The 25,368-nt window shown below is 38.3% G+C and overlaps 2 protein-coding genes across 4 annotated transcripts in view; both read right to left on the bottom strand.

Moving 5' to 3' along the window:
• LOC126589598 (phenylalanine N-monooxygenase CYP79D16-like) overlaps positions 1–12,496 on the bottom strand; it is a 45,077-nt gene extending 32,581 nt beyond the window's left edge. Inside the window, exons 1-2 of one of the 3 annotated variants that reach the window (XM_050254951.1) lie at positions 11,460–12,496; positions 10,514–10,873 (exon numbers count right to left, since the gene is read on the bottom strand). In XM_050254951.1, coding sequence (XP_050110908.1) covers positions 10,514–10,873; positions 11,460–12,434 — 1,335 coding nt within the window. In that variant the 5' untranslated portion in view covers positions 12,435–12,496. Of the gene's footprint in view, positions 1–10,038; positions 10,874–11,459 lie in introns of those variants that run through there. The other 2 variants (XM_050254950.1, XM_050254949.1) reach the window with 2 other exon arrangements.
• A 2,391-nt stretch (positions 12,497–14,887) lies between these two features.
• Positions 14,888–16,060, bottom strand: LOC126589325 (uncharacterized mitochondrial protein AtMg00810-like). The gene has a single exon (XM_050254591.1). The coding sequence runs from the start codon at positions 16,058–16,060 to the stop codon at positions 14,888–14,890; it is 1,173 nt and encodes a 390-aa protein (XP_050110548.1).
• Between the last annotated feature and the right edge of the window lie 9,308 nt (positions 16,061–25,368).

Genomic DNA, 25,368 nt, shown 5'->3' with positions numbered 1-25,368 from the left:
AGAAAGAATGCAAGAACGTCAAAATGGAGTTTCAGGAATGATGCCAGAAGTTCCGCCTTCGACTGATTGTTCCAAAATCTCTTAGCACTGACACTTTCGGTGATTGGTGGGAAGAGTATACCTAAGACTTTCTGGTCGAAGAAGTCATCAACAAGATCTTTAGAGACCGACCCAACAAAGTTCCTGCTCCCCAACCTAAAGAAACGACCTAAGGTATATGGCTACCTTTTACCTTAGTTTTTTTTTCACCATTTTTTCAAATTTTATTTATTTATTGACTTGGTTTCACTTTCTTAGGTAGCCAAGCGCCGAAAAAGGTAGAAGTGGTGGCTTCAGCCGCGGCCAAGAAAAAATTGATTCATTCCTCCAAGCCAAGCAAACGACCTTGTCAAGAAACTGAAACGGCAGGTGCAGCTCATCGTCCTTCAAAACATGTCAAAAAATTAGCAAAGAAAGGGGAACGAAAAATTCATGTTGTCTCTAGCCAGACGACAGGAATGACCACTCCTGATGCTTCTCCTTCTATCCCTGTCGTACGCACCTTAATGGTCGTGCAACTAGCTCCAACTGGCTAGGTATTTGAAGCTCGACCCGACCCTCAAGTCATGGTCGAACCAGCAGCTGCCTCGCTGGTCGAGGAACCGACAGCTCCGACGCCGACCGAGCCAGCTATTTCTCCACTAGTCGAGGAAACGGTAACTCCGGAGCCGGTTGTTGCCGCTGTCTTGGAGGATGTGACCCCAGTGGCGAAGAAAACTCCCTCCAAGAATCCAAGATGATCATCAATCATCTTGGAGGAGGTATAATTATGCGGTTGGTAATTTCCTTCTTTCAATAAATTCAAAATTGCTAACAACTTTTATTCTAAAACGATGAGAGTGACGAAAGTCCGCTGGAGCGTCGCCCTCGACCAACTAATCCCATTCTCACCAATCCTCCTCATGTGGTTGAAGCGATCGACCAGATTGACCCTCTTGTAGCCGATCATGGAAAAGGTCTTGCCGTAGATCCTGAAGCAACGACGGAAATGCCGATTCATTCATAGGATCAAGACCTCGGCATCCTTCCTCAAGAAGCTACTTCTGCCTACATAAGCACCCTTATCGTTGTTCTTTCAATCAATCTTCTGCCTTAGAATTCTAAACCAGAAAAAATATTAACTGTCAGGTGGCCACGTTCTCATTTCATAAAAAAATTTACGCGCTGAAGGGCGTTATCTATATCTCCTAGCCACCTCAGTGGCCGTCAAATGTAGATAACCTTTATCGGCCGTGTGAATTGAGAAGCAGCCTAAAACACTGAGCTTGGCCATTAAGCTCTCTAGGTTCGAGCAATGAACCAGGAGACATGGCTGAAGTCTCCTCTTGGCAGGTTTAAAACAACTTCTCTGCTATATCCTTTTTTTTACTCTCTTTTGCCTAAATTTTCTTCATGTGCAGCCTTCATGGGAGGTCGAACTCGACGCTCTTCTTTCGAACACTTCAGGAGCAGTCGGTCATTCGGCGGCTACAATCGGGCCATCTGTATCGACGGTCGAGTCGAACATCCTGGTTAAACTCCAGGATCTCATGTCTCTCTCAGCTTCACGAGTCCTCGAATGCAAAGGTCTCGACTCTGTGGGGAAATGCCTGAACGATCTTGCAGCTGAGGGTCAATTGAGCACCGAAACTGTCACTCGAGCATCTTCCATCCTGGAACGAACTCGAGAATACTTCAATGTCTTTGAGCGAGCACTTCGTGCTAAAGATGACTTGAAAATCGCAACGGTTGCTCAGGAGGCCCTTCATCCAAAGATCGAAGTGTTGAAGGCAAGAAAAGAGACACTGGCTGACCTCGACCGCCAGATTGCCGAACTCCAATACCAAAGGTCAGTAATTGTCTCCGAGCTTGTAAAGGAATTTGAATCAAGTGGTAAGTCCTGCTTAACTGAATATGTGGCTTGCGTGAAACGTACCAAGCAACTGAAGATGGATAAGAGGAATCGGCAAGCTGAGATCACCATGGGCGAGGTGAAGTGGTTGGAGTTAAAGGCCGTTCTTGAATCTCTCATTCCTTCATCACCATAGCGTCATCTAGTTGTAAACTGATCGACTAACTTATGTAACCTGTGAATTTTTAATGAAATTAATTTTTATTCTTGCGTCTCCCAAGTAGTCAGATAGTATTTCTTTAAAAATTTCCCATTGATTAGTAGCTTGTGAATTGCGCCGGTTCGATCTTTGAGGTGATATGCCCATTTGTCGAGGACTTTATGGACGATGAACGGTCCTTCCCAATTTGGTGACCATTTGCCTAACCTAGGATCTTTAATTCCCATAGGCAATACCGTTTGCCAAACTAATTCTCCCTTGGTGAATGCTTTCTGTCTAACTCGTTGATTAAAGGCTCGCTCGGTAATCTTTTTCTATGCTACTAGTAAGTTATAAGCGTCAAGTCGCGCCTCCTCCAAATCCTCTAACTCTTGTCTCATGGACTGACTGTATTCGGCGCTAAACAAACTACTTTGTTCAATTATTTGCAACGAATTTATGCTTAACTCGTAGCATCACATCGTGCTCATAGGTTAACGCGTACGGGGTCGTTCCAGTTACCAATCTGAGTGAAGTCTTATACGCCCATAGAGCCTTGTTTAGCTTTAAATGCCACATGCCAGGCATTTCCTTTATTATTTTCTCAAGAATTCCGATCAAAACCTTATTGCTTGCTTCAGCCTGCCCATTTCCTTGTGGGTAATATGGCGTAGACTGTTCAAGCTGAATTTTTAAGCTTACCGTATACTCCTTGAACCTCTCAGCTGTAAAGATTATGCCATTATTAGTTATGATCGTTTCTGGCATGCCAAATCTGGTCACAATGTGTTCTTCCACAAAGTTGCAAACCTCTTTGGATGTTTATTCGACATATGATTTTGCTTCGACCCACTTAATGAAGTAATCGGTTGCCACAAGTATCCATGCATGCTTGGCAGACCTATAAGATGGTGTAATTTTGCCGATTATGTCTATAGCCCATCCTTTAAATGGTCATGGCTTAGTGACCGAGTGTAATGCCTCGGCCAAGACCCTTTGTATATGACCATAAATCTGGCACTGTACACAACCTTATGCGAACTTGATACAATCCTTCAATATACTCGGCCAAAAATAGCCGTGTCGTCGAAGCAACCACCGCATATTCCGTCCGGATTGATAAGCTCCACACATTCCTTCATGAACTTCTGTGATTGCTTGAGAAGCCTCTTGGGGGCCGAGGCATAACAATAATAGACCATCTTCACCTTTTCGGTATAGTTCGTTTTGATACACGACATGGTTCGTGGCATGAATCCTTGTCTTGCGGTCGTGTTTGCCATTTGGATTATCAAGATACCGTATAATGGACTTCCTCCAGTCATCTGGTATTGCCTTGACATCACAAACGTCTATAGGGTCTTAACGTTCCAATAACGAAGGCAAGGACATGACTCGTGTGCGTATCACATTATCGGGTCGAATGACTTGCTGATTAACCAAGGCCGGGTACGATCATTACAACACAAGTATTTCCCAGCCTAGCTTACCCCCCAAGAGTTGCGTTCCAGATGCGATTTGAGCCAATTCGTCCGCATCAGTGTTATAAATTCAGGAAATGTGTTCAAATGTAATACAGTTGAAGGACTCGGCCAAATAGCTGGCAACCATGTGGTAGGGTGCCAGAGTGCAACTCATGCATTAAAAAAAACCATTAAGTTAGTTAATTACAAGTTCAGAATAGCCGAAGATGAGGGCACGGGTCACCCGTAAGTCATGAAGGACGCCAAGGTCGATTACAAGGGCTTCGTATTCGGCCTGATTATTGGTACAATCAAAATCAAGCTTTAAAGAAAAATACCAACGATCGTGGGTTGGGGATTGAATAACTATCCCAACACCGACTGAAGCGAAAGTACTAGAACCATCAAAGTACATTATCCAGTAATTATCACGTTTTTCCACCATGCCTATTTCGACGTTGTTCTCTCCGAAGCCATATGGGGAAGGGTATTGGGCGAGGAAATCAACCAGGGCTTGGCCTTTGACAGCCTTATGAGGCACATATTGCAAGCTAAATTCGGATAACGCCATTGTTCACTTCCCAATTCGGCCTTTCACTATTGGCCGAGTGAGCATGTAGTGAATGACGTTAGTCTAGGCGATAACTTGTGTGACCGACGGGAGCATGTCATGCTTAATTTTTGATGCAGCAAAAAATAATGCAAGGCAAAGTTTCTTGACGGCGGAATAATTGATCTTTGGTGGATTTAGATGCCGACTAAGGTAAAAAATGGCATGTTCGCACCCAACATCATTGTCTTGAGCAAGGAGGAAACCAATAGACTTTTCGGCCGCGGAGATGTATAACTTAAGGGGTTTGCCTCGACAAGGTGGCATAAGAACGATTGGGGTCGTGAGAGAAACCTTGATTTGTGTAAAAGTCGCTTGATGTTCACTCCGCCACTCGAGATGGTCAGAATCCTTGAGCTTTAAAAGTGTAGAAAAGGCTCGCATTTTCCCTGCCGAATTAGCAATGAATCAGCGAAGGAAATTAGTCTTGCCGACCAACGATTGTAGTTATTTTTTTGTCGTAGGGGGTGGGGCATCGATGATTGCATATGCTTTATTCTCGTCGACCTCAATCCCACGGTGATGCATGAGGAATCCTAAAAAATTACCGGCTGACACACCGAAGGTACATTTGGCAGGATTCATTTTGAGGTTGTGCTGCCGCATGCGTAGGAAAGCTTGTCGGAGATCATCCATATATATTTACCGGCGTTTTTGATTTGATGACAAGATCGTCAATGTAAACTTCGACGATGGTTCCAATTAAATCATGAAATATGGCATTCATTGCTCGTTAGTACGTGGCTCCAGCGTTCTTGAGGTCGAATGGCATGACAACTCATTCGTATGTGCCGAGTGCCCCCAGGCAACGAAAAGTGGTCTTGTGAACATCGGCTTCAGCGATGAAAATCTGGTTGTAATCGGCATGTCCATCCATAAAAGATAATATTGCATGATTTACCACGGTGTCGATTAACAAAACGGCATGGGATACTCATCTTTCGGAGTTGCCAGATTTAGATTGCGAAAATCGATACAAATACGTAACGCACCACTTTTCTTTAAAACAGGGACGATATTGGTCAACTATTCAACGTATCGAGCTGTTCGAATGAACCCGGCTTTCAGGAGTCGAACAAGTTCATCCTTGATGCCGAGTTGTACTTCGGTTGAGAATCGTCGAGGTGGTTGATGGAATGGTTTACACCCAGATTTAATGCGTAACTCATGTTCAACGTGCATTCGATCCAAACCAGGCATCTCATGATAGCTCCAAGCAAAACAATCTTTAGACTCCAGAAGTAAGGCACAAAGTTCGGCTTTCATAGGTTGGGGTAGCAAGGCACTAATGAATAAAGGCCGTTGGTCATCGGCCATCCCAACATTAATTTCCTGCAAAGGATCTTTGACTTGGGGCCGACTATCTTCCAGCTCGGCTGGAGCAGCTCGAACATTATCGAACGACAGAGACGGACTATTTTCTTCTTCGACAAGAAACTCCACTAAGTTTACACCTAAATTGGGATGCTTTGATATGGCGTACCAATGGGCCAGCAGTCGTTCCATGGTTGATGAAACCGCGACTCAACGCCTTTCGTGTTCAGATTCAGACATCATTGTTGGTCATCAGATTGGCCAACCCAAGTCTCACCAAATCCTGGTGCACAGTCTCGGCACCTACCTCAATGGTCTTTTATACTGATATCCGAGTCGGCCGTCCTTCCTCATTAAAGCCTTGGAGAGTGATGTATCCGACGTGATCATCATAGTATCGAGCCTGAATCATATTCGCCGCAAACGGTTGATTATCGACCGGGTGAACTAAAACTGATTCACCGTCTCAGAAGACAATGACTTGGTATAACGACGAAGGAATACATCCTGTTTGATGGATCTAATCACGGCCGAGTAGTGCATTATACTCATTTTTGGAATTGATTATAAAAAATACGGTCATGTGGTTACGACCGACACGTTCACCTCGAGGGGAATCACAACCTTTGTCTAAGACTTGTCTCTGACAAAGCTACTCATGGTTGCCCTGGACGGGATGAGTTCGTCGTTGGAACGTCGTAGTGCTTACATGATGGATACGGGCATGATGTTGACTGTTGCGTCGCAATCGACGAACACTTTGGAAACCGGGTATCCTTCAATATAAACCGTAACATACAACGGCTTCAGATGCTGAAGGGCATTGGTAGATGAGTGGGGAAACAACTCAGCAAGGGCGGCTTTAAGTTGATCTTGTTTGCCCTCTGGTTCGTCCTCCTCGACGGCGACAAAGTCCACTTGCGTTGCTTCCTCAGCTTCCACATCACCATCCAAGAAATTTGGTTGAAAACTCTATTAAGTGTCCCGGAGCTCTTGGCCGGAAGTTTGGGCAATTTTCAAAGCTTCGTAACTTAATCGTTTCTTAACCAAATTCGACCCATAATATATCAAAATGAAGATAGGAAAGTATAGAATAAGATTATTCCTATTTGGAAGCCCAATGGTTGCAGAAGATGGTCGGAAAATAGCATCAAAGTTGACTGGTCCGAGGGAAAACTGGAAAACTCGTCGGAAACTGGGTAAACTTTAAACGTTCATAACTTCTTCAATGCTCAACGAAATTAAGTCATTCAAAAATGAAAATCATACTTCTTGATGATACGAAGATAATAGTACCTTTTTGACGGCTAACTCGCTATGGTTTGGCCGAAAAACAGCTCGAAAAATGGCTGTCTTAGCCACTTTCGAGCCATTTTTCGGCCAAACCACGGCGAGTTAGCCATCCAAAAAGGTATCATTCTCTTCGTCTCGTCGAGAAGTATGATTTTTGTTTTTGAATCACTTGATGTTGTTGAGTATTGAAGAAGTTATGAACGTTTAAAGTTTACCCAGTTTCCGACGAGTTTTCCAGTTTTCCCTCGGACCAGTCAACTTTAAGGCTATTTTCTGACCATCTCGGGTAACCATTGGGCTTCCAAATCAGTATAATCTTATTCTACACTTTCCTATCTTCATTTTGATATATTATGGGTCGAATTTGGTTAAGAAACGATTGAGTTACGAAGTTTTGAAAATTGCCCAAACTTCCGGCCAAGAGCTCCGGGACACTTAACGGAGTTTTTAACGGAATGACCAAAGTGATGTATGGTGGACAATTTCAGGGACCACTTCTATTGATTTGAAATCTCAGGGACCAAAATGAGGAGTTATGCAAATCTCAGATACCATTTTAGCTAAAAAACCTAAATTCAATAGACATTAACTAACACAAAAATAAGCTAGAATTTTCTCTAAAAATTTTGTGCGTTGACTAAGTCTAAATCAAAAAGGTCAATTTGTTGTTAGCTCATTTTTGGTTGAATGTGGAGAAATTATAGAGTGATACCGTATCACCACGTCAACGGTGATACTTCTACCCAAAATCTGTCATATATACAACTTATTTACAGTTGGATTAAATATCTATTTAATTCTTAAAACATAAAAAATTTAAAAGAGGAAAATGAAAAAAAATTCAGCAACCATGGCTGCCGGCGTTGGCGCCATATTTTAGAATCGGGAGACTGTTCTCGAGTCCCGATCGGACGGCAAAAAATCAAACCTTCAGATGCAAAAGTAGAGGAACCAAAATCAAACCTTCATATGCAAAAGTACAGAAACCAAAATCAAACATCGTGTTTTTGAATCAAACAACAACCTCTGAAGGAAATCAATAGACGACATGGGTTTCCGTCCGGGTGCAGCCTCGGCGGGTCTAGCAAAGGTCTCGTCCATGGCGAACAAGTGTGCGAGGGTCAATGCATCAGAGAAGTAATGTTATTCATACCATGTTTTTGTACCACATTTTCATACCACTTTAGGTGACATTTGATGTGGATAACCACATCATTTGAATTAATCAGATTTTTTAAATTTAATTTATTATTTAATAAACAAATAATTAAGAAAAACTAGTTAATTAAATTATGATTGTGGTATACGAGGAGTCTTTCTCCTTCCTTTCCTTAGGTTTTGTAAAATTTTCAAATGATGTGGTTGTCCACATCAGATGCCACCTAAGGTGGTAGAGAAATGTGGTAGAGAAAGAAGAAAGAGAGTGTAGGGTAGGAGGAAGAATGCGAGTTTGCCGCAGTTTTGGTTTCCTTTAATTTCATTTTTATGTTAATTTTAAGTTTTAAGTCTAGTTGTATAATAATTGAACACATGTTAAATTTTAAATGGAAGTATCATATACTGATGTGATAGTACTGTACAACATAATAATTTCTCCTGAATGTATTTGGGCCATGAAGAAAAATAAGGCTTACTCTTAGGCAAATCTATTTTTATTTACATAATCGCACGATTCTGGCCCACTAACTTCTAAGCACAATCTAGGATCTTATCTTAGCACTCAGACGACCAGCTCATTTCACCTCAACCTGTTAAAAGGCTCAGACATGGTGCTCCGCGAAGCACGTCTACCATGCGGACAACTAAACCTGAAAATATCTCACCTCCTTAAATGTCAATGAACACATTGTCTGACAGGTTGATGTTACTGCAATAATTCGTGCGAAACTCCATAGGACAAAGCTGAAGGCCACCAATCACAAATTGCAGTAAGTGATAGCCAAATGGCCGATCTACCCTTGCTCAACGATAAGATCCATATTGCTCCTTCTCAACTGTCTATAATAGAGGCAGAGGCCTTCAAGCTTAGACCTTCATTAAATTAAATCTATAAGATCATACAAGACCTTGAGTGGTTATTCAATCAACCTAACTTCTCTCCAGCGCAAACTCAATTGCTCTTCAGCAAAACCTTTAGCTATTTAGCTACAATCTCAAAGCCTTTCTTTGAAGCAAATAATGCCTATAATCCCTAAGATCGAATTTTTTTTACAGCTTTGACCCCGTGGTATGATTCGGTTGAGATGCAATTCCAACCACCCCGATCACTATTTGGTGGAATGTTTTCCATTTGAGTCTAGTTAGATACCAGTGATATCAGCTGTCTATTAATTAACATGGCCTAAATCTTTCTGGAGCTTACTACTTTACATTTTCAAGTCTATTTGCTTTTTAAGTCATGTAGCTCGGCTCATCAGCCTAAATTTACTTTTGTAAACGTTAGTAATCTTGACTTCATCATGAAATTATTACATTCAATTTCTCGTTTTAATTTCTATTATAATTTCATTTACTTTCTAGGAAAATACACGCAAAATCACGTTGAAGTGTAACTCTTTGTTCACTCGCGGCATGAAAAAAAAAAAAAATTAACCTAACCAAACTAACGTTCCTCTTGGTGCACAATTATTTGGTTAAGAAGTTAGTTTTCTTCGCAACTCTCATACACACTCAAACACAATCAGTCTGTTGGCAAACCTTCAATAATGGCACACCTACTTTCTTTTTCTCTCGAGCCATCCCGTGGCACTGAGACCAGAAGCCATGCTCGCGACAAATGCATGTCAAATCCAGTTTAGGCTCTCTCCGAGTTTCGACACCAAAATAATGTTTTACTGTCTCATCTCACCTTTCTCGTTCTCTCACTTTCTATCCGTCTCTCTCTGATTCTTAGAAGCCATCTCTCTGTTGCATCAATTCAAGAATAATTTATGAGCTAAAAAAGCTGGACTTTAACAAGGTCTCAGATATATAGGTTGGAGACGAGCAAGCTTAATCGAAGTCTCTGAACGGCAACAGGCCTTTCAAACTCTTAAACTCATACTCATCTCCACATTTATGAAATGGTAACTTAATTACAATTTGGAACATCTTCGGTGATTTTCTTGAACACTTTATGAGGAAAAAAAGATAGAACTGAAAGGAGCATAATATCCTTTTTTTTATGGCAACGATAGGAGGAGCATAATATTCTTAAGAAAATGGAATGCACACGTGACTAATAATTTTAACACAAAAAAAGTATATGCCACATTGCTACATGGAGCATAGTCTATGTGACACATTAAAAGAACTGAAATACTCAGCGATAAATTTGCACACCCCTATAAGTACTTTAGGTGGATATTTGTGCAAACACCCATTACATAGTAAATATTATATAACATTATTTAGTTTAATACAAGATGGTATAAGATTTGTACCACTTATTTAAGCCTAATCAAATCTTGCATGCATGCCTAGGGAAACTGATTCTCTTGACCCAATTCAAATCATTTCGTTTGGTAAACATGAGCTGGCAAACGTGGCTTTGCATATGCAAGCAGTGGCTTCGCGAGTGAGAGATCGTTTGTTGACTCGGTGAGTTCGATGCTTGACTCAGTGGGTGGCACGTGCCATGTAAACCCATGAAGAAGCCTAGCAAACAGCATTACGGTCATGGCAGTGCCGAGTGTACTCGCTACGCAGCCCCGCATCCCCGTGCTGAACGAAATGAACCGCAATTCCGACTCGGTGAGCACCACCCCGGACCCGTCGTCCTTTAGGTGCCGCTCCGGCTTGAACTTGAGAGGCTCGTCCCAAACTTTAGGGTTGCGGCCCAGTCCGACTCGGCTGAGAATCACGTGGCTACCCTTGGGGATGAAGTAATCTCCGACGGTTGTGTCGGCCATAGACACGTGAGGTACATTGAACGGTGCCACCGGGTGGAGGCGGAAGGCTTCTCTGGCGCATGCCTTTACGAAGTTGAGCTGCGACAAATCCGACTCTTGAACTTGTCTGTTCTTTCCGACCACAGCATCAAGTTCTTGTGTTGCTTTCTCAAAGAGTTCAGGTTGATTTATCATCTCTGCAATTGCCCATTCAGCAGCATTTGAGGGATTGTCCACTGCTGCTATTGTTAGTTCCTGTATCCACACAACAAGTATACATGTTAATTTCTTGATCATTAATTGGTACTGACAAAGAAAAATGGCAGAAGATGCATATTGATCATTTCAGTTTAGTCGTATGGAGGAAAAAGAAAAGAGCTTAAATGATGTGTTGAGAATGAATTTCACGTTAATGGAAGGAAATACCTTGCATGGTGAAGTAGTTTTTGATGCATAGATTACACGAGAATTAGTAACAACACTTAAGAGTATTATAGTATTTCTATGGAGACTAAATTTGCATATAAAATATTGTAAACTAAATGACATGAAAATTGTTGATTAAATTATTATTTTAGCGTTGATAAACGTGTTCATTCATATTGGTGACACATCATTTAGTTTGCAATTTTTTTCTACAAATTTAGTCTTCCTAGCATTATCATATCGTATTACACAACTATTTTTGTGTTTATTGTACTGTTATTGACGCATTTGCGATTCATTTACATTCTTAGCAATATTTATCTATACATGCATTTACACCTAATAGTTATAAGAACATGCACGTAATACATATGAAAATATAATAATTGAGAGAGATAGTAAGAGAGAGACTTACACTGAATTGAGCTTTGATTTCTTCCAGAGACAGTAAGGGTTCGCCATTCTTATCTTTCAGAGAGATAAGAATGTCAAGCAAGTCGTGTGCCTCCTTGTTATTGCCAAGTTTCTGATGTTCACAAACCCTCTCTTCGATTAAGGGGTCTTGGTATTTTGTTGTATCTCTTATGGCATCCTTGATAATCTTCTCATGGCCATCCAAGTCAAGCCCTCTCAAGCATGGAATGTAATCGGATACAGAAAATGAATAGATGTAGTTAAGTATTGTAAATACATTTTCTAAATACTTTTGTTCCTCCAAACCAGGCCCACCATCCTCCATTTCCTCCCCAAAGTACCTCTTGTTGAGAACCATTTTCTTAATCACATTTGCACAATAATGTTGAGTGGCAAGTCTCAAATTTACAATGCCACCACCTTCATTGTTGTTGCACTGGTTGTACACATACTTGACGATGTGATCGGCCTCTTCAACCCTTTTGTCCGTGAGCCACTTGTGCCTCATTGGAGTAAGCAATTCGCTTGTTATTACCTTCCTCATTTTCTTCCATTGTTCTCCGAAGGGCACCAGAGCCGCAGTTTTGTATCCCTTGGTGACAAGAAAAGTGGAAATGATACGCGGACGCGACGCGAAGATTGCGTCCTGCTTCTTTAAGATTTCGCGGCTGAGTTGAGGGCAAGTGATGGGAATCACATTCGTGTTCCCAAGACGGATGCATGCAATTTCAGTGTTCATTTCGTCCATCATCTTGTGTATCCACCGGAATGTGGGCTTGTTAGCCAGCAATTCAGGGAGGTTGCCGACAATAGGCCATGGTTTTAGGCATTTTGGAGTGGGAGGAAGTGGATAGTTTGGCTTGAATACTTTGCTATCGTTTTTATTGTCGCTTTGATGCCAAAAACGTTTGATCAGAAAACGAATAATGAAGGTGACTAGCAAGCACAATGAGAGAAAGCCAACGTTGGGTTCCATCACTGCACTAGGAAAGGGTTTTGACTCTTGTTTTTTTCTTGTTTTCTTTTTGAGGTAGGATTTGATGGTAGTGATTTAAAAAGTTCGCGGTGCCTGTAAATATATATAGGCATGGAGAAACTGTTAATGCAAACAAAAACACGTGAAATCTAAAATAGTGTTGTTGAGTACCAGACCTACCGGTTGTCCCTGGTGGTTTGTTATTCTTTGAGTGTTTGAAAATGCGACCGGCCACAAAACCAAACAACAAAAATATGGTGAATTTTGTCATTGTCACATTAGGGTTATCTAGCGAGCAACCAATTCAAGATTCAATGTATATATGTGACATTCTCCTAACATTTAGGAATTTCTAATCAACTGTTTGAAAATGCGACCGGCCACAACACCAAACAACACAAATATGGTGAATTTTGTCATTGTCACATTAGGGTTATCTAGTGAGAAACCAATTCAAGATTCAATGTAGGGGTTTTTGAACATTAGTCCTTGCAAAAGATTAAAATTTAAAAAAAACCTGGTGCTAGATTAAATATTCAATTTAATCCCTTGAGTGTACTTTTATCAAAATTTACATTCAATTTTTGTTATTTAATGTGTATTTTTATTTAATCTTTCCATATTAAATTTTAATTTTATTAATATGCACATATTTAGTTTTTTTAATTAGAAATGAACATAAATGAGAAAATATTAAAAGAAATTTGTGATACAAAAATATATAAATACATAATTAAGTATACATAAATGACCGCGCTAAATATATAAAATTGACTTTTTTGTACCGAAATATTTGTACCTACATGATTGTACCGAAATATATTATAATGAACCTAAATGTATGCACCGAAATGTATTATATTGAATTAATGTACCTAAATGTCAATACCAAAATGTATGTACCAAAATGTACATACCTAAATGTCAATACCGAAATATATGTACATAAATATCAATACCAAAATGTATGTAACTAAATTTATTTACCAAAATATAATATATTGAATTAATGTACCTAAAAGTCAATACTCAAATGTGTGTACCAAAAAGTATGTAACGAAATGCATTATATTGAATCAATGTAACTATATGTTTGTACTGATGGATATACCGAAATATTCAAATGTATTAATGTACCTAAATGAAGAACATATAAAATTGTTATCGGAATATATATTATAAAAAAATTAGTTGCCTAAATGTAGACATTAAAATATATTATGATGAATGAAATAAAAATTAAATTTAAATGTAATTAATACATAAAAATAAAAATAAAAAAGATAAATAAAACATCAAAATATAACTAATAAATGATATGATTAAATGTACTAGGGACTAAAATTGGATTTTAATCTTACACAGGGTTATAATCTAAAACTCATCTTTTTTAAAGATTAAAATGAAGTTTTCTATTCAATGTATATATGTGACATTCTCCTAACATTTAGGAATTTCTAATCAATGCATTAGCTAGTTATCATCTAATTTTTGGTCCAAACAAAAGAAGATATTAATATCTAATGTGTTTTTGGTTATTTCAACAAATATTACCCGTGAGAATTCAAGTAATTCTCTTAAATGTGAACCATCTTGTGCATTCACTTAACTCATATGATCCATATAACTTATAAGACTTATGAATTAAATTGCACTTTTTTCAGTACACGTGATATTGGAAGAGAAGCGATTCGAACTTGAGACTTCAAGTGCAAGTAAGAATGCTCTTAACCAACTAAACTATAAACTCCTTGTAAATAAACTAATAAAAACAAGACGTTAGTCATTAGTTTTTCAACCACAAAGTATCACTTCAAAGCTTGTGATCTCTAGACTGTTGTATGATATCAGGCCATTATGCAGTCTGAGGAAGTGCCGCTTTGTAAGGATAAGATACACTCCTGCATTGGTTTCTTTCAATAATAAAAAGAAGCTTATAAAGTGTGGGATCGATGCCAATCATACCCATCTTACAAAATAAATACATTAACAGTTTAAAAGTTAATTGAGCTATTTTTTGTTGTTGGACACTTCTGTTTCTTTCACACTCTACTTTTCGTCTTGATTCTATTGCTATTTTATTTGTAACTTGTAAAGTTTTTCACAGTATGAGTATGATATATATATATATATATATATATATATATATTAGGTAATTTGAGTTTGATATTTATAATATTAGTGCTAGTGTGAGCTCAATGTAAACTATTGTATAATATTGCTAAAGATAGCTTTACAGAGAAAGAGAGAAGAAGAAAGGAGAATCAAGAGTTTAGACAGAGAAGAGAATTTTAGAAATGTATAATCTTTCTTGTTAGTTACAAAATGATCGTTACAAAGCTTATATAGTTTGCATTTGTAGCTTACACTCTAAGCTACACTATAACAAACTTTAACTAACTTTGTAATCTCTTGACACATGTCTAATTCACAGCCATAGGATCTTCATACTCCTAACATCCCCCCTCAAGCTCAGGAGCAGAGAAATGCAGCCTGAGATTGGCACAATGAGTCCGAAAAAGAGGGGCAGAGAGACCTTTGGTAAGGATATCTGCAAACTGCTCAGTTGAAGACACAAAGTGCACCTGTAGTTGTTGTGTTGCTACCCTTTCACGAACAAAATGAACATCAACCTCAATATGTTTTGTTCGTTGATGTTGAATTGGATTGCAAGTCAAAGCTATCGCAGACAAATTGTCACAAAAGAGGAGGGGTTGCTCAGTAATTGGAATCTGTAGAAAATGCAGCAGAGACTTGAGCCAATCCAGTTCAGCAGCTGTAGTAGATAGTGCCTGATATTCAGCCTCCGTTGATGACCGAGAGACTGTGGTTTGTTTCTTAGACATCCAGGAAATAGGATTAGAACCCAAGAACACCACCATGCCCGTAGTTGACCGTCGATCATTACGGTCTCCAGCCCAATCTGCATCACTATATGCAGTTATATCAAGAGATCCTCGGACATAGTGAATACCACAGCCTCGAGTAGCCTTTAGATACCTGAGGATCCGTTTCACAGCCAAAAAATGAGATTCCATCGGTCTTTGCATAAATTGACAGACCTGATGCACAGCAAAAGCAATGTCCGGTCTAGTAAACGTCAAGTATTGTAGGGCACCAACCAAGCTCCTATACAAGGAAGGATTATTGTACGGCTTACCATCATCGATGAGCAGTCTATTGTTTGGCAAACATGGAGTAGCACAGGGTTTAGAGAGAAGCATGTTCGACTTAGTTAAAAGGTCAGTTACATACTTGTCTTGGGAAAGAAACATGTCATCCATATTCTGCACAATTTGAATCCCCAGAAAATAGTGAAGGGGTCCTAAATCTTTGATTTCAAACTCCTTAGCAAGAGATTGAATAACTTCAGTGATAGCTTGCATAGCACTCCCTGTTATGATTATGTCATCCACATATAAAAGCAGGATCACCATAGAATGATCAACAGTTTTCACAAACAAGGATGAATCGGCATATGTAGACTTGAACTCTAAAGATGGTAGAAAAGTCGTGAACCTCTCATTCCAGGCCCGTGGTGCCTGTTTTAAACCGTAGAGTGATTTATGTAACCTGCACACATAATCTTCATGCTTTGGATCAACAAACCCAGGTGGCTGTGTCATATAGACTTCTTCTTACAATATGCCATGGAGGAAGGCATTCTTCACATCCAATTGTCTCAAAGTCCAGCCAAAATGTGCAGATAAAGCCAAGACTAATCTCACTGTTGTTGGTTTAACAACAGGACTAAAAGTCTCACCATAATCAATGCCCTCTTCTTGACTAAAGCCTTTTGCCACCAGCCGTGCCTTATATCTCCCAATTGAACCATCAACATTCGTTTTGATCTTATACACCTACTTACACCCAACTAAGTTCTTGTGTTGAGGCAATGGAACCAATGACCATGTACCTTGATTATGGAGAGCAACAATCTCATCTTTCATAGCATCATACCAAACTGGAGATTTGAGTGCAGATTTATATGTTGCAGGTTCCACTTGAGTCAAATCCACACCTCCATTTTCATGAACAACAGCAAGGAAAGCGATTTTCTTCACAATCCCACTCTTTGACCGTGTCTGTATTGGATGTAAATTAACTGGAGGAATAAAGAGAACCACTTGTAGTTGATCAGGTTGGAATTCAGGTACCACAGGGAGTGTAGAGGATAAGGGCTGTGTTGTTGATGAAACAATGAATTGACCATCCAATGAACCGTCTGGACTAGAGCTTGAAACTGTACTTGAGACTGTAGAAGAATCTGCTGAAGAGTGATGTAGACCAGTATTTGGCATAACACTAGATATAGAAGCTGAATCTAATGGTATAGAACCTGATGATGAACTCGAAGTTGAGGGGGAAGATGACTGTGGAACCACAAGAACATTATTTTGATCTGGAACAGGATGTGGGATTGATATATGTGATGGTAGTGGTGAAAAAGAACTAAGGTGAGATGTAGACACCAGAGAATGATAAGGGAACTCTGTCTCATCAAATAAAACATGTCGAGACACATACATTTTGTTTTTCGAAGCATCATAACAAAGAAAACCTTTATACTTTGATGCATACCCCAAAAACACACATTTGGTTGTTCTGGGATCTAATTTGGTACTAGTGTATGGCCTCAACCAAGGGTAACAGGAACACCCAAACACTTTCAGATGTTGGATTGTAGGGATAGAGTTGTACAACAGCTGAAATGGAGACTTATTTCCTAATGCAGGAGATGGCATCCTATTAATCAAATATACGGAAGTTTGACAAGCAAAGGACCAGAACAAAGATGGTAAAGAGGCATATTGTAATAAAGTGATGGATGTTTCAATGATATGTCTGTGTTTTCTTTCGGCCATCCCATTCTGTTCAGGTGTGTGAGGGCAAGACAATTGATGCTTTATGCCTTTATCGGATAGAAACTTGTGAAATGCTTTGCCAATATATTCACCACCACCATCACTGTGAAGGATCTTAATGGAAGTTTGAAACTGGTTGAAGATAAAATTGTAAAAAGAAACAAATGTACCGAAAACATCACTTTTATTGCATATGGGAAAAATCCAGCAAAATTTTGTACAATGATCAATGAATGTGACATAATATTTGAATCCGTCTAGAGAAACACAAGGGGCAGGACCCTATACATCACTGTGAACAATGTCAAAGGGGTGTACAGATTTGTCTCTTGAAGAAGAAAAAGGTAGTTTACTAAATTTGCCCTCTAAACATGGTTGACACACAGAAGGATCTTGATCAGCAACACAAGACACTTGAGAGGAATTTAAAATTTGAGAAACAATGGTATTAGAGGGATGACCTAGACGTTTATGCCAAATACTGACTGTAACTTGTTTGCCCAGAAAAGCTGCAATTGTCCCTTTGTTGATAACCGAATGAGACCTTGATGAGATAATAGGATACAACCCATTATGACACAGCCATTTGTAGAATATCCTCCTTGTGGTTTTGTCCTGAATCCAAAATGAGAAAGCATCGAAAATCATCCAACAGTTATTATCCAAACAGATCTTATGCACAGATAACAAATTTTGAGACAGTTTTGGCACATAAAGAATAGAATTAAGCCTAATAGGCTGCATTGGAGTTCGAAGAAGACTAGAACCAATATGGGAGATAGCTAAACCTGCACCATTAGCTGTTTGAATGATCATTTGAAGGATATGGAGTGGACAATGAAAGATTTCCCATTTCAGAGGTCATATGATGATTTGCACCAGAATCAGTGAGCCAAACTTGCTGCTAAGATGATGCTGATGGAGATGAGAAAGAAGAGTAAGAACCATTGGTTGTGGCAGCATGCATAGCACTTATTGAGGAGGTTCCATTCTTCTGAAAATAGGTTTCAACATTATGATATGGATTCCCACATACTTGGCAACCAGATGCACCACTCATATTTCGAAATTGGCAGGTGTCAGCAAGATGATTATGCTTACCACAAATTTGACAACCTTGAGAAACATTGGTATTCCTAAACCGACATGAAGATGCCAAATGATTATGTTTCCCACAAATTTGACAAATTTGAACCTGAAAACCATAGTTCTGGGGTCTTGGTGGTGAAGTACCAAGAATACCAGGTGCCTGACTTGCATTAAGGTTCTTGCTAGGACCATATTTCGGATTGAAGTTGGTTCCAAACCTATTTCTGCCTTTATTCTGATTAAATGACTTATATGGATTGGAATTAGAACTAACATAATTTCCTCCAGAACCGGAAAAAGATTGAGTCTTGGATGGGAATCCATTGGTTTGTGCCATTAGTGCAGATAACACCGGCCCTGAATGATTAGAATCAACCAAAACTTCTTCAGCAAGCAACTGAGACCGAAGATCTTTCAATGATATCACAGTTCCACGACCCCTAATCACGGATCTTATAGTGTTGAACTCAGCCGGCAGACCATTTAGTGTGAGAATCACTATATCATCATCATCAAAAAAGACACCAGCAGCAGACAACAAATCTCGAACTTCTTTAATTTTCTGCAGATACACAGTGATAGAATCACTACCTTTCTTAATGGTCTGCAGCTCTGATTTGAGCTGAAACATACTTGTTCTTGTGACTGTGGAAAATTGTTCTCGAAGACGACTCCACAATTCTTTGGAGCTAGTACTTCCAATGGCACATGAAATCGCAGCCGAAGACAATGTTGAAGTGATCAATTGCATTAACGTTTTATAATGCATTTTCCACACCTTGTAGTCATCAAATTGAACCCTCGTAGCCAAATCACCAGAAGAATCAGGACAAAACTGAGCAGGACAAGGTACCGAACCATCAACAAAGCCAATTAAACTATGGCCTTCAAGAAGCAACTCCATCTGAAAATGCCAAGCCAAATGATTGGTTTCATCCAATTTCACATTTACCGAGCTTGAGACTGAGGGAATCAAAGACGCAATCGGAGATTGTAGAATCTGTAACTGAGCAGAGGTCACCATTGTTGTCAATTATGTAGAAATCTTGACAGAGAACTAACCACAAACACTTGGTGGGCACACTTTTGAGAAAACAAAATCAGACGAATGAGTATAGATGAAATACCCCAATTTATCAGAAAACAATCACAAATCCACAGAGAGAAGTTCAGATAGAAGAGTACAGAGAAATTAGAGAAGCGGAAGCACAAAAAACCAAGATCGAAAGACCACCAAGCTGAGATGCTTGTTTAGGCGAATGATACCATGTAAACTATTGTATAATATTGCTAAAGATAGCTTTACAGAGAAAGAGAGAAGAAGAAAGGAGAATCAAGAGTTTAGACAGAGAAGAGAATTTTAGAAATGTATTATCTTTCTTGTTAGTTACAAAATGATCGTTACAAAGCTTATATAGTTTGCATTTGTAGCTTACACTCTAAGCTACACTATAACAAACTTTAACTAACTTTGTAATCTCTTGACACATGTCTAATTCACAGCCATAGGATCTTCATACTCCTAACAGATATCACATTCATTAGTTAAATACACACTCATGAGTTTAATATATTGAACTCATGAGTCCAATACATTAGTATTATACTCAAATTTTCTAATCTATTGTGAGAGTGTTATCCTTGTATGTGTTTAATAATGGGAACTTTAACGAAAAGCTCCCGGAACTGTTCACTTTAACGAAAAACCACATTTTTATACTAAAAAGTCAATTATGGTAATATTCACTTTACCCTTTATTTTGTCCTTATTGTTAAAACTCAAAGTTTTCAAGCTCTTTTCATTATTTTTCCTTTTAATTATATTGATATCACAAAGACTTTTTCTAATCTAATATGAAAGGTCTTACACCGTAATGATTTCCAATAACACATGTTTAAATAGGTTTATGGATGCTTCTGGTATATTAGCAATGGAGTTGGATTCTCTTCCCTATTTTTTTCCCTCTCCTCCTATTTGAATGATTACGGTTAAGCCACGTCAACATTTTATATTATTTTTTTATAGAAAGAGAAAAACAAAATAAAGAATATAAGATGAGAGGATGAAAGGGATAGAAAGAGAAGAAGAGAGGATCCTAGTCCATTAGCAATATATACTCAGGACTCTTTTTCAACTATTTTTCGAGAAAAAAAAATCAATTATATCCCATAATATTATTCTTTTATAGTAGAAAAAAGGGTATGATTGGTATGATAATTTGTTGCACTTTCTCTCCGGCTTCAAGTTGCAGAAGGATCTGCCAATGAGTTATTCATACTATATTTTTGTATCACATTTTCATATCGTTTTAGGTAGTATTTGATGTGGACAGACACATTATTTGAATTAATCAGATTTTTAAATTTAGTTCATTATTTAATAAACTAATAATTAAGAAAAACTAGTTAATTAAATGATGATTGTGGTATACGAGGAGTCTTTATTCTTTATTTCCTTGGGTTTTGCAAATTTTTCAAATGATGTGCTTGTCCACATCAAATATCATCTAAGACGGTATAAAAATATGATATAAAAACATAATACGAATATCATTACTCTATGCCTAGTGGCTGCGGTTCCTGCCGTGTATAATACTATCCAACAGAGTCAACTTTTAGAACCTGTACGATAAATTTCGTTCACAGCTATGAAATAAACAGGCACCACACATTTATCTTATGGATACAAAAAAAAATACTGCAGCCCATATGTTCCTTTTGTTTATGTGGCACGGAATTAAACTGGTAAATACATTTATCGTGCACCAAGAAACAAATGGGAGAGTTTATTTTATTTCGGGAACCGAAAAGAGAAGAAAAGATGATAATCACTTTCTTCAAATCATGGGGCCAATTCTACTCATTCACATTATTCTACTAGTTATTTTATTTCGGGAACATAAAAGAGAAGAAAAGATGATAATCATTTTCTTCAAATCATGGTACCAATTCTACTCATTCCCATGGTACCAATTCTACTCATTCACATTATTGTGGCTAGTGAAACATATGGGAGAATGAAATGCTGAACTAATTAATGTACGAACCATGACCAGATGGTTCATTCACTCAATGACTCACCCCTTCATTAATTAACTTAGACCTATTCTAATCTTTAGAATAAAACTCAAATTTTAGGGTTTAAATTTACCTTAACTTGTTCCAAGCCTTGGGCCAAAATGAATTTTAACTCAAAACTCATTTTTAGGACAAATTTAGGATAGAATTCACCCAAAGTTAGTGTTGATCCACCATATATGTGTATTTTTTTTTAGTTTTATATTTAGAAATTTATGAATCCAACGGCTAAGATCTAATATATATGACCAAATCCAACGGTAAAAATATAGATCTAACGGTCTAAATTTAAATTCAACAACTAAAATAATTAAAAAAAATCTTCGTATGTTTCATATTCTTTCATAGTGTTCCATGAGTTTTATGGTGTCGGTTTAGTGATTTTTCAATATTTGTCGAAATCTAAGTATTATCCTATACTCCGCACACACTAACTCCAAAATTAGAGTACACTAGAGAAAAAAAGACGAACCTGAATCATACAAGCTGTCCACACAACTCATGCAACGATTAAATCCAGATTCACATAGCTCGTAGTTGCCTTATTGCAACCAAACTCCACTAGGCCATGTTGCCAAACAATCTAACCCCTTAAGATCCAGTGCAACAACACATTGTCTAGCTTAAGTCTTAAATCTTTATAGCTACAACCACAATGTGTCATAACTGACCAAATTTACTGATGGTAGTAGAAGGGAATAAGTTAAGTAAATTTTTATGTGGTTATAGAATATCCGACTAGATTGTTAGAAACTTCAACTAATATCCGACTAGATTGGTTGTACCACAGTTTACTGATTATATGGTTGCAATAATTTCCACTGATATTCCCTCCTTTTTTTTCTTACTATCTTTAAATTTCCCAGATTTCACGAAGCGAAGAATCATATATAATACAGCTTAAGAGTCATGAACCGGCTGGCTTAGATTACCCAGGCTAGCATTGCCATTTCTTGAAGTTAATATGGGAGGAAACAGTTGGAGCCACACCTCAAAGTTAAAACAGTCTAGTTTAAAACTATCATCTGCACTGTAGCTGTTGAGAGTTGTCCCATCATATAGCATTGCCATTATTGAATTTTGCCAGTTTTTATTCAAATTTAATTCTATTATCTTTTTTCATAGCAGCTGCATACACCGTATTATTACAATGTGCCCATTTCTTCATTTATAACAATGTTATACAGTACCTTTGCACAAAAAGAATCATGCAAAGCTCAAATTCTATTGGTATATGCATGCATGTACTCGTATACATGTTGAAAAAAAGGTTCTTTATATTGAGATTTTATGTTTTTTAAGAATAAGTTGTCGAATCATTGGACAAGACGTTGTCACCCTACTGCACTAAAGCCTTTCATAGCAGACCGATAAATGGTCTTTGAGATTTGCATAACTCTTCACTTTAGTCCTTAAGATTCGAAATTGATGAGTATATTTTATATTATTTATTTAACCCTATTCTTAGTATATTTTGGTTAATATTTTGAAAGAATTTTGATACTTTGAATTGTATTTTCAAAATAGGACTTTCGACTTCCTTTGGAGCAAAACATGGTCAAATGGACGAACTTTAGAGTAATTCCAGTTGGAGGACGTTCGTGAGTCACTTGGCTTTATCGTATCAAAATATCAGATTTTTCCACCAAGCGATTATTTTCTGAAAATAAAATAAAGGAGTGATGCGCAGTGCTGGAATAGTGACGTTTTGGGCTTGAAGTGCGTTTTTGGAGCCCAAGATGACCTCAAATGGGTTCGTGTTCAAAACGTCCTAATCTTCAAAAAAAGCTATTATGGGCCAGATTTGGAGGAGATTTGAGGCTAAAACGTGGCTGAACAGTTTCTGTGCAGTTTATCCTAATTTAATTAGGACTTTATGTTTTAGTATATTTTATTATTATTCTTAGTTTCCTAATTGGAATAAAGGACCTGGTTTTAGGGTTTGTGAGATGGCATAGCAACATATATTGCTTTGCCGTCCACATTTTTACATATGCTTATTATTATTCAACTTCAGAAACAAAGTACTTTGCTAGGGTTCTTGGAGACTTTATAATTCAAGGTGTTTTCATTCCTTTTATTCTTAATAATATTTTCTATGATTTTAATTATGAATATGTGTAACTAATTCCTTTTGCTAGGACGAAGTCTTGAGCCTTAGCATGAATATGCGATTTTTATTTAATTGCTTATGATTGATTGCATGCATACTTTGAATTATTGATCACCGTGATTAAAACTATCTAATTGTCTTAATGCCTGATCACCGTTAGGATATTTAGAAAAATAATTTGATGCAATTTTGGTGGAAGGTTCCTAGAAATTGACGTTGGCTTCTTGTGATTAATAATTGTAATTTCACTTAAGATAAACATCACGTCTTAAGGGTTGCATGGTTTTCCAAAGGGTCTACATAAAGTATAATGAGTCTCTCATGTTCAGATTTGATCCGAACGTCCGGACGGGTTGCATGTTAGATATACGTTCCATGTTGGAGGTTCCAAGTAGAATATAAATTAGGAAAACCTAACCTTCAAAGTGGCAAGTGTAGATCATAAGTAATTGGTAAAAATACATAGGATTGCTAGGTGATGATGGAACCCTAGTGCTTTTATAAATTGGTATTTAAAACTCTTTTCTTTTATCATATTTTTTTTAATTAAAATTCGTTTTTAATATTACTCAAGACTAAAATCTCTTTTCTCAACTTTTAATTTTTAAGTATTCAATTAGGAATTATTTTTGCATAAATTATCCAAATAGTCCTTGAGGAGAACGACCTTGCATGAGCATCTATACTACAACATCATTGTATTCTTGCAAGTATTTCATGTGATTTTGACCTTATTTGCATAGACGTTAAAAATCCTATCAAGAAATTGGCGCTGCAGCCGGGAATTATTTTAGATAATTTTTGTTTAGACTTTTCCTAATTTCTTATTTTCCGTTAAAAATAATATATATATATATATATTTTTAATTCAATTTATTTTTCCATTTTTGTTTTGACTGCAGAATTTGCACAGTACATGGTCCATACCAGATCAGGAACTGCCCAGATTGCAGAGTTTGATCCATAACCAGAACGCACACTGCACATACAGCGACAAGAAATTAAATTGGTGTGGGACCGTTCACTGCAGGACACTTTTCTGCATAATTTGTTTGCTGATTTATTGGACAGTAAGGTTAAAATGGCGTTAGCAATACCTGCAACAGGCAGACCACTCAGAGAGTCGTTGGCTGCCCGTGCAAACGATGTTCCTAATTGTATTGTCTATCCAACTCAGGAAGAGGGAGATGTATTTGAGATCAAGCACCACATGCTTGAAATTTTACCAACGTTTCAGCTGAGGCTATTAATGTCACATTCCGGCCTGGGGCAAATCACTTCCCAGGCCCGCTCCACCACTGTAGCACGATATTGTCCTCTTTGGGCCCCAACCACGCCCTCATGGTTTTGTTTATGGGAACTCACGAGCAATTTCCTAGTGGGTCACCCATCTTGGGAGTGCTCTGGCCTCCTTCTCACTCAACTTCAGAGTTCCTGCGGAACCTGAAACCAGTGAGCTCCCAAAATGCCTAGTGCTAGGTAGAGATGGGAATATACATTTAAGGATCACTTCCCTGGGCGATGTGGAATGTTATAATCCATCCCCCTTAGGGGCCCGACGTCCTCGTCGGCACACTTCCGGCCAGGGATTTGCTCTGATACCAAATTTGTCACATCCCGGCCCGGGGCGGATCACTTCCCGGGCCCGCTCCACCACCGTAGCACGATATTGTCCGCTTTAGGCCCCGACCACGCCCTCACAGTTTTGTTTCTAGGAACTCACGAGAAAATTCCCAGTGGGTCATCCATTTTGGGAGTGCTCTGGCCTCCTTCTCGCTCAACTTCGGAG

Source organism: Malus sylvestris, chromosome 11 (assembly GCF_916048215.2).
Source record: "Malus sylvestris chromosome 11, drMalSylv7.2, whole genome shotgun sequence".
NCBI classification, from domain to species: Eukaryota; Viridiplantae; Streptophyta; class Magnoliopsida; order Rosales; family Rosaceae; genus Malus; species Malus sylvestris.
The sequence above is the reverse complement of the archived record's forward strand: the minus strand, read 5'-3'. Positions and strand labels throughout refer to the sequence as shown.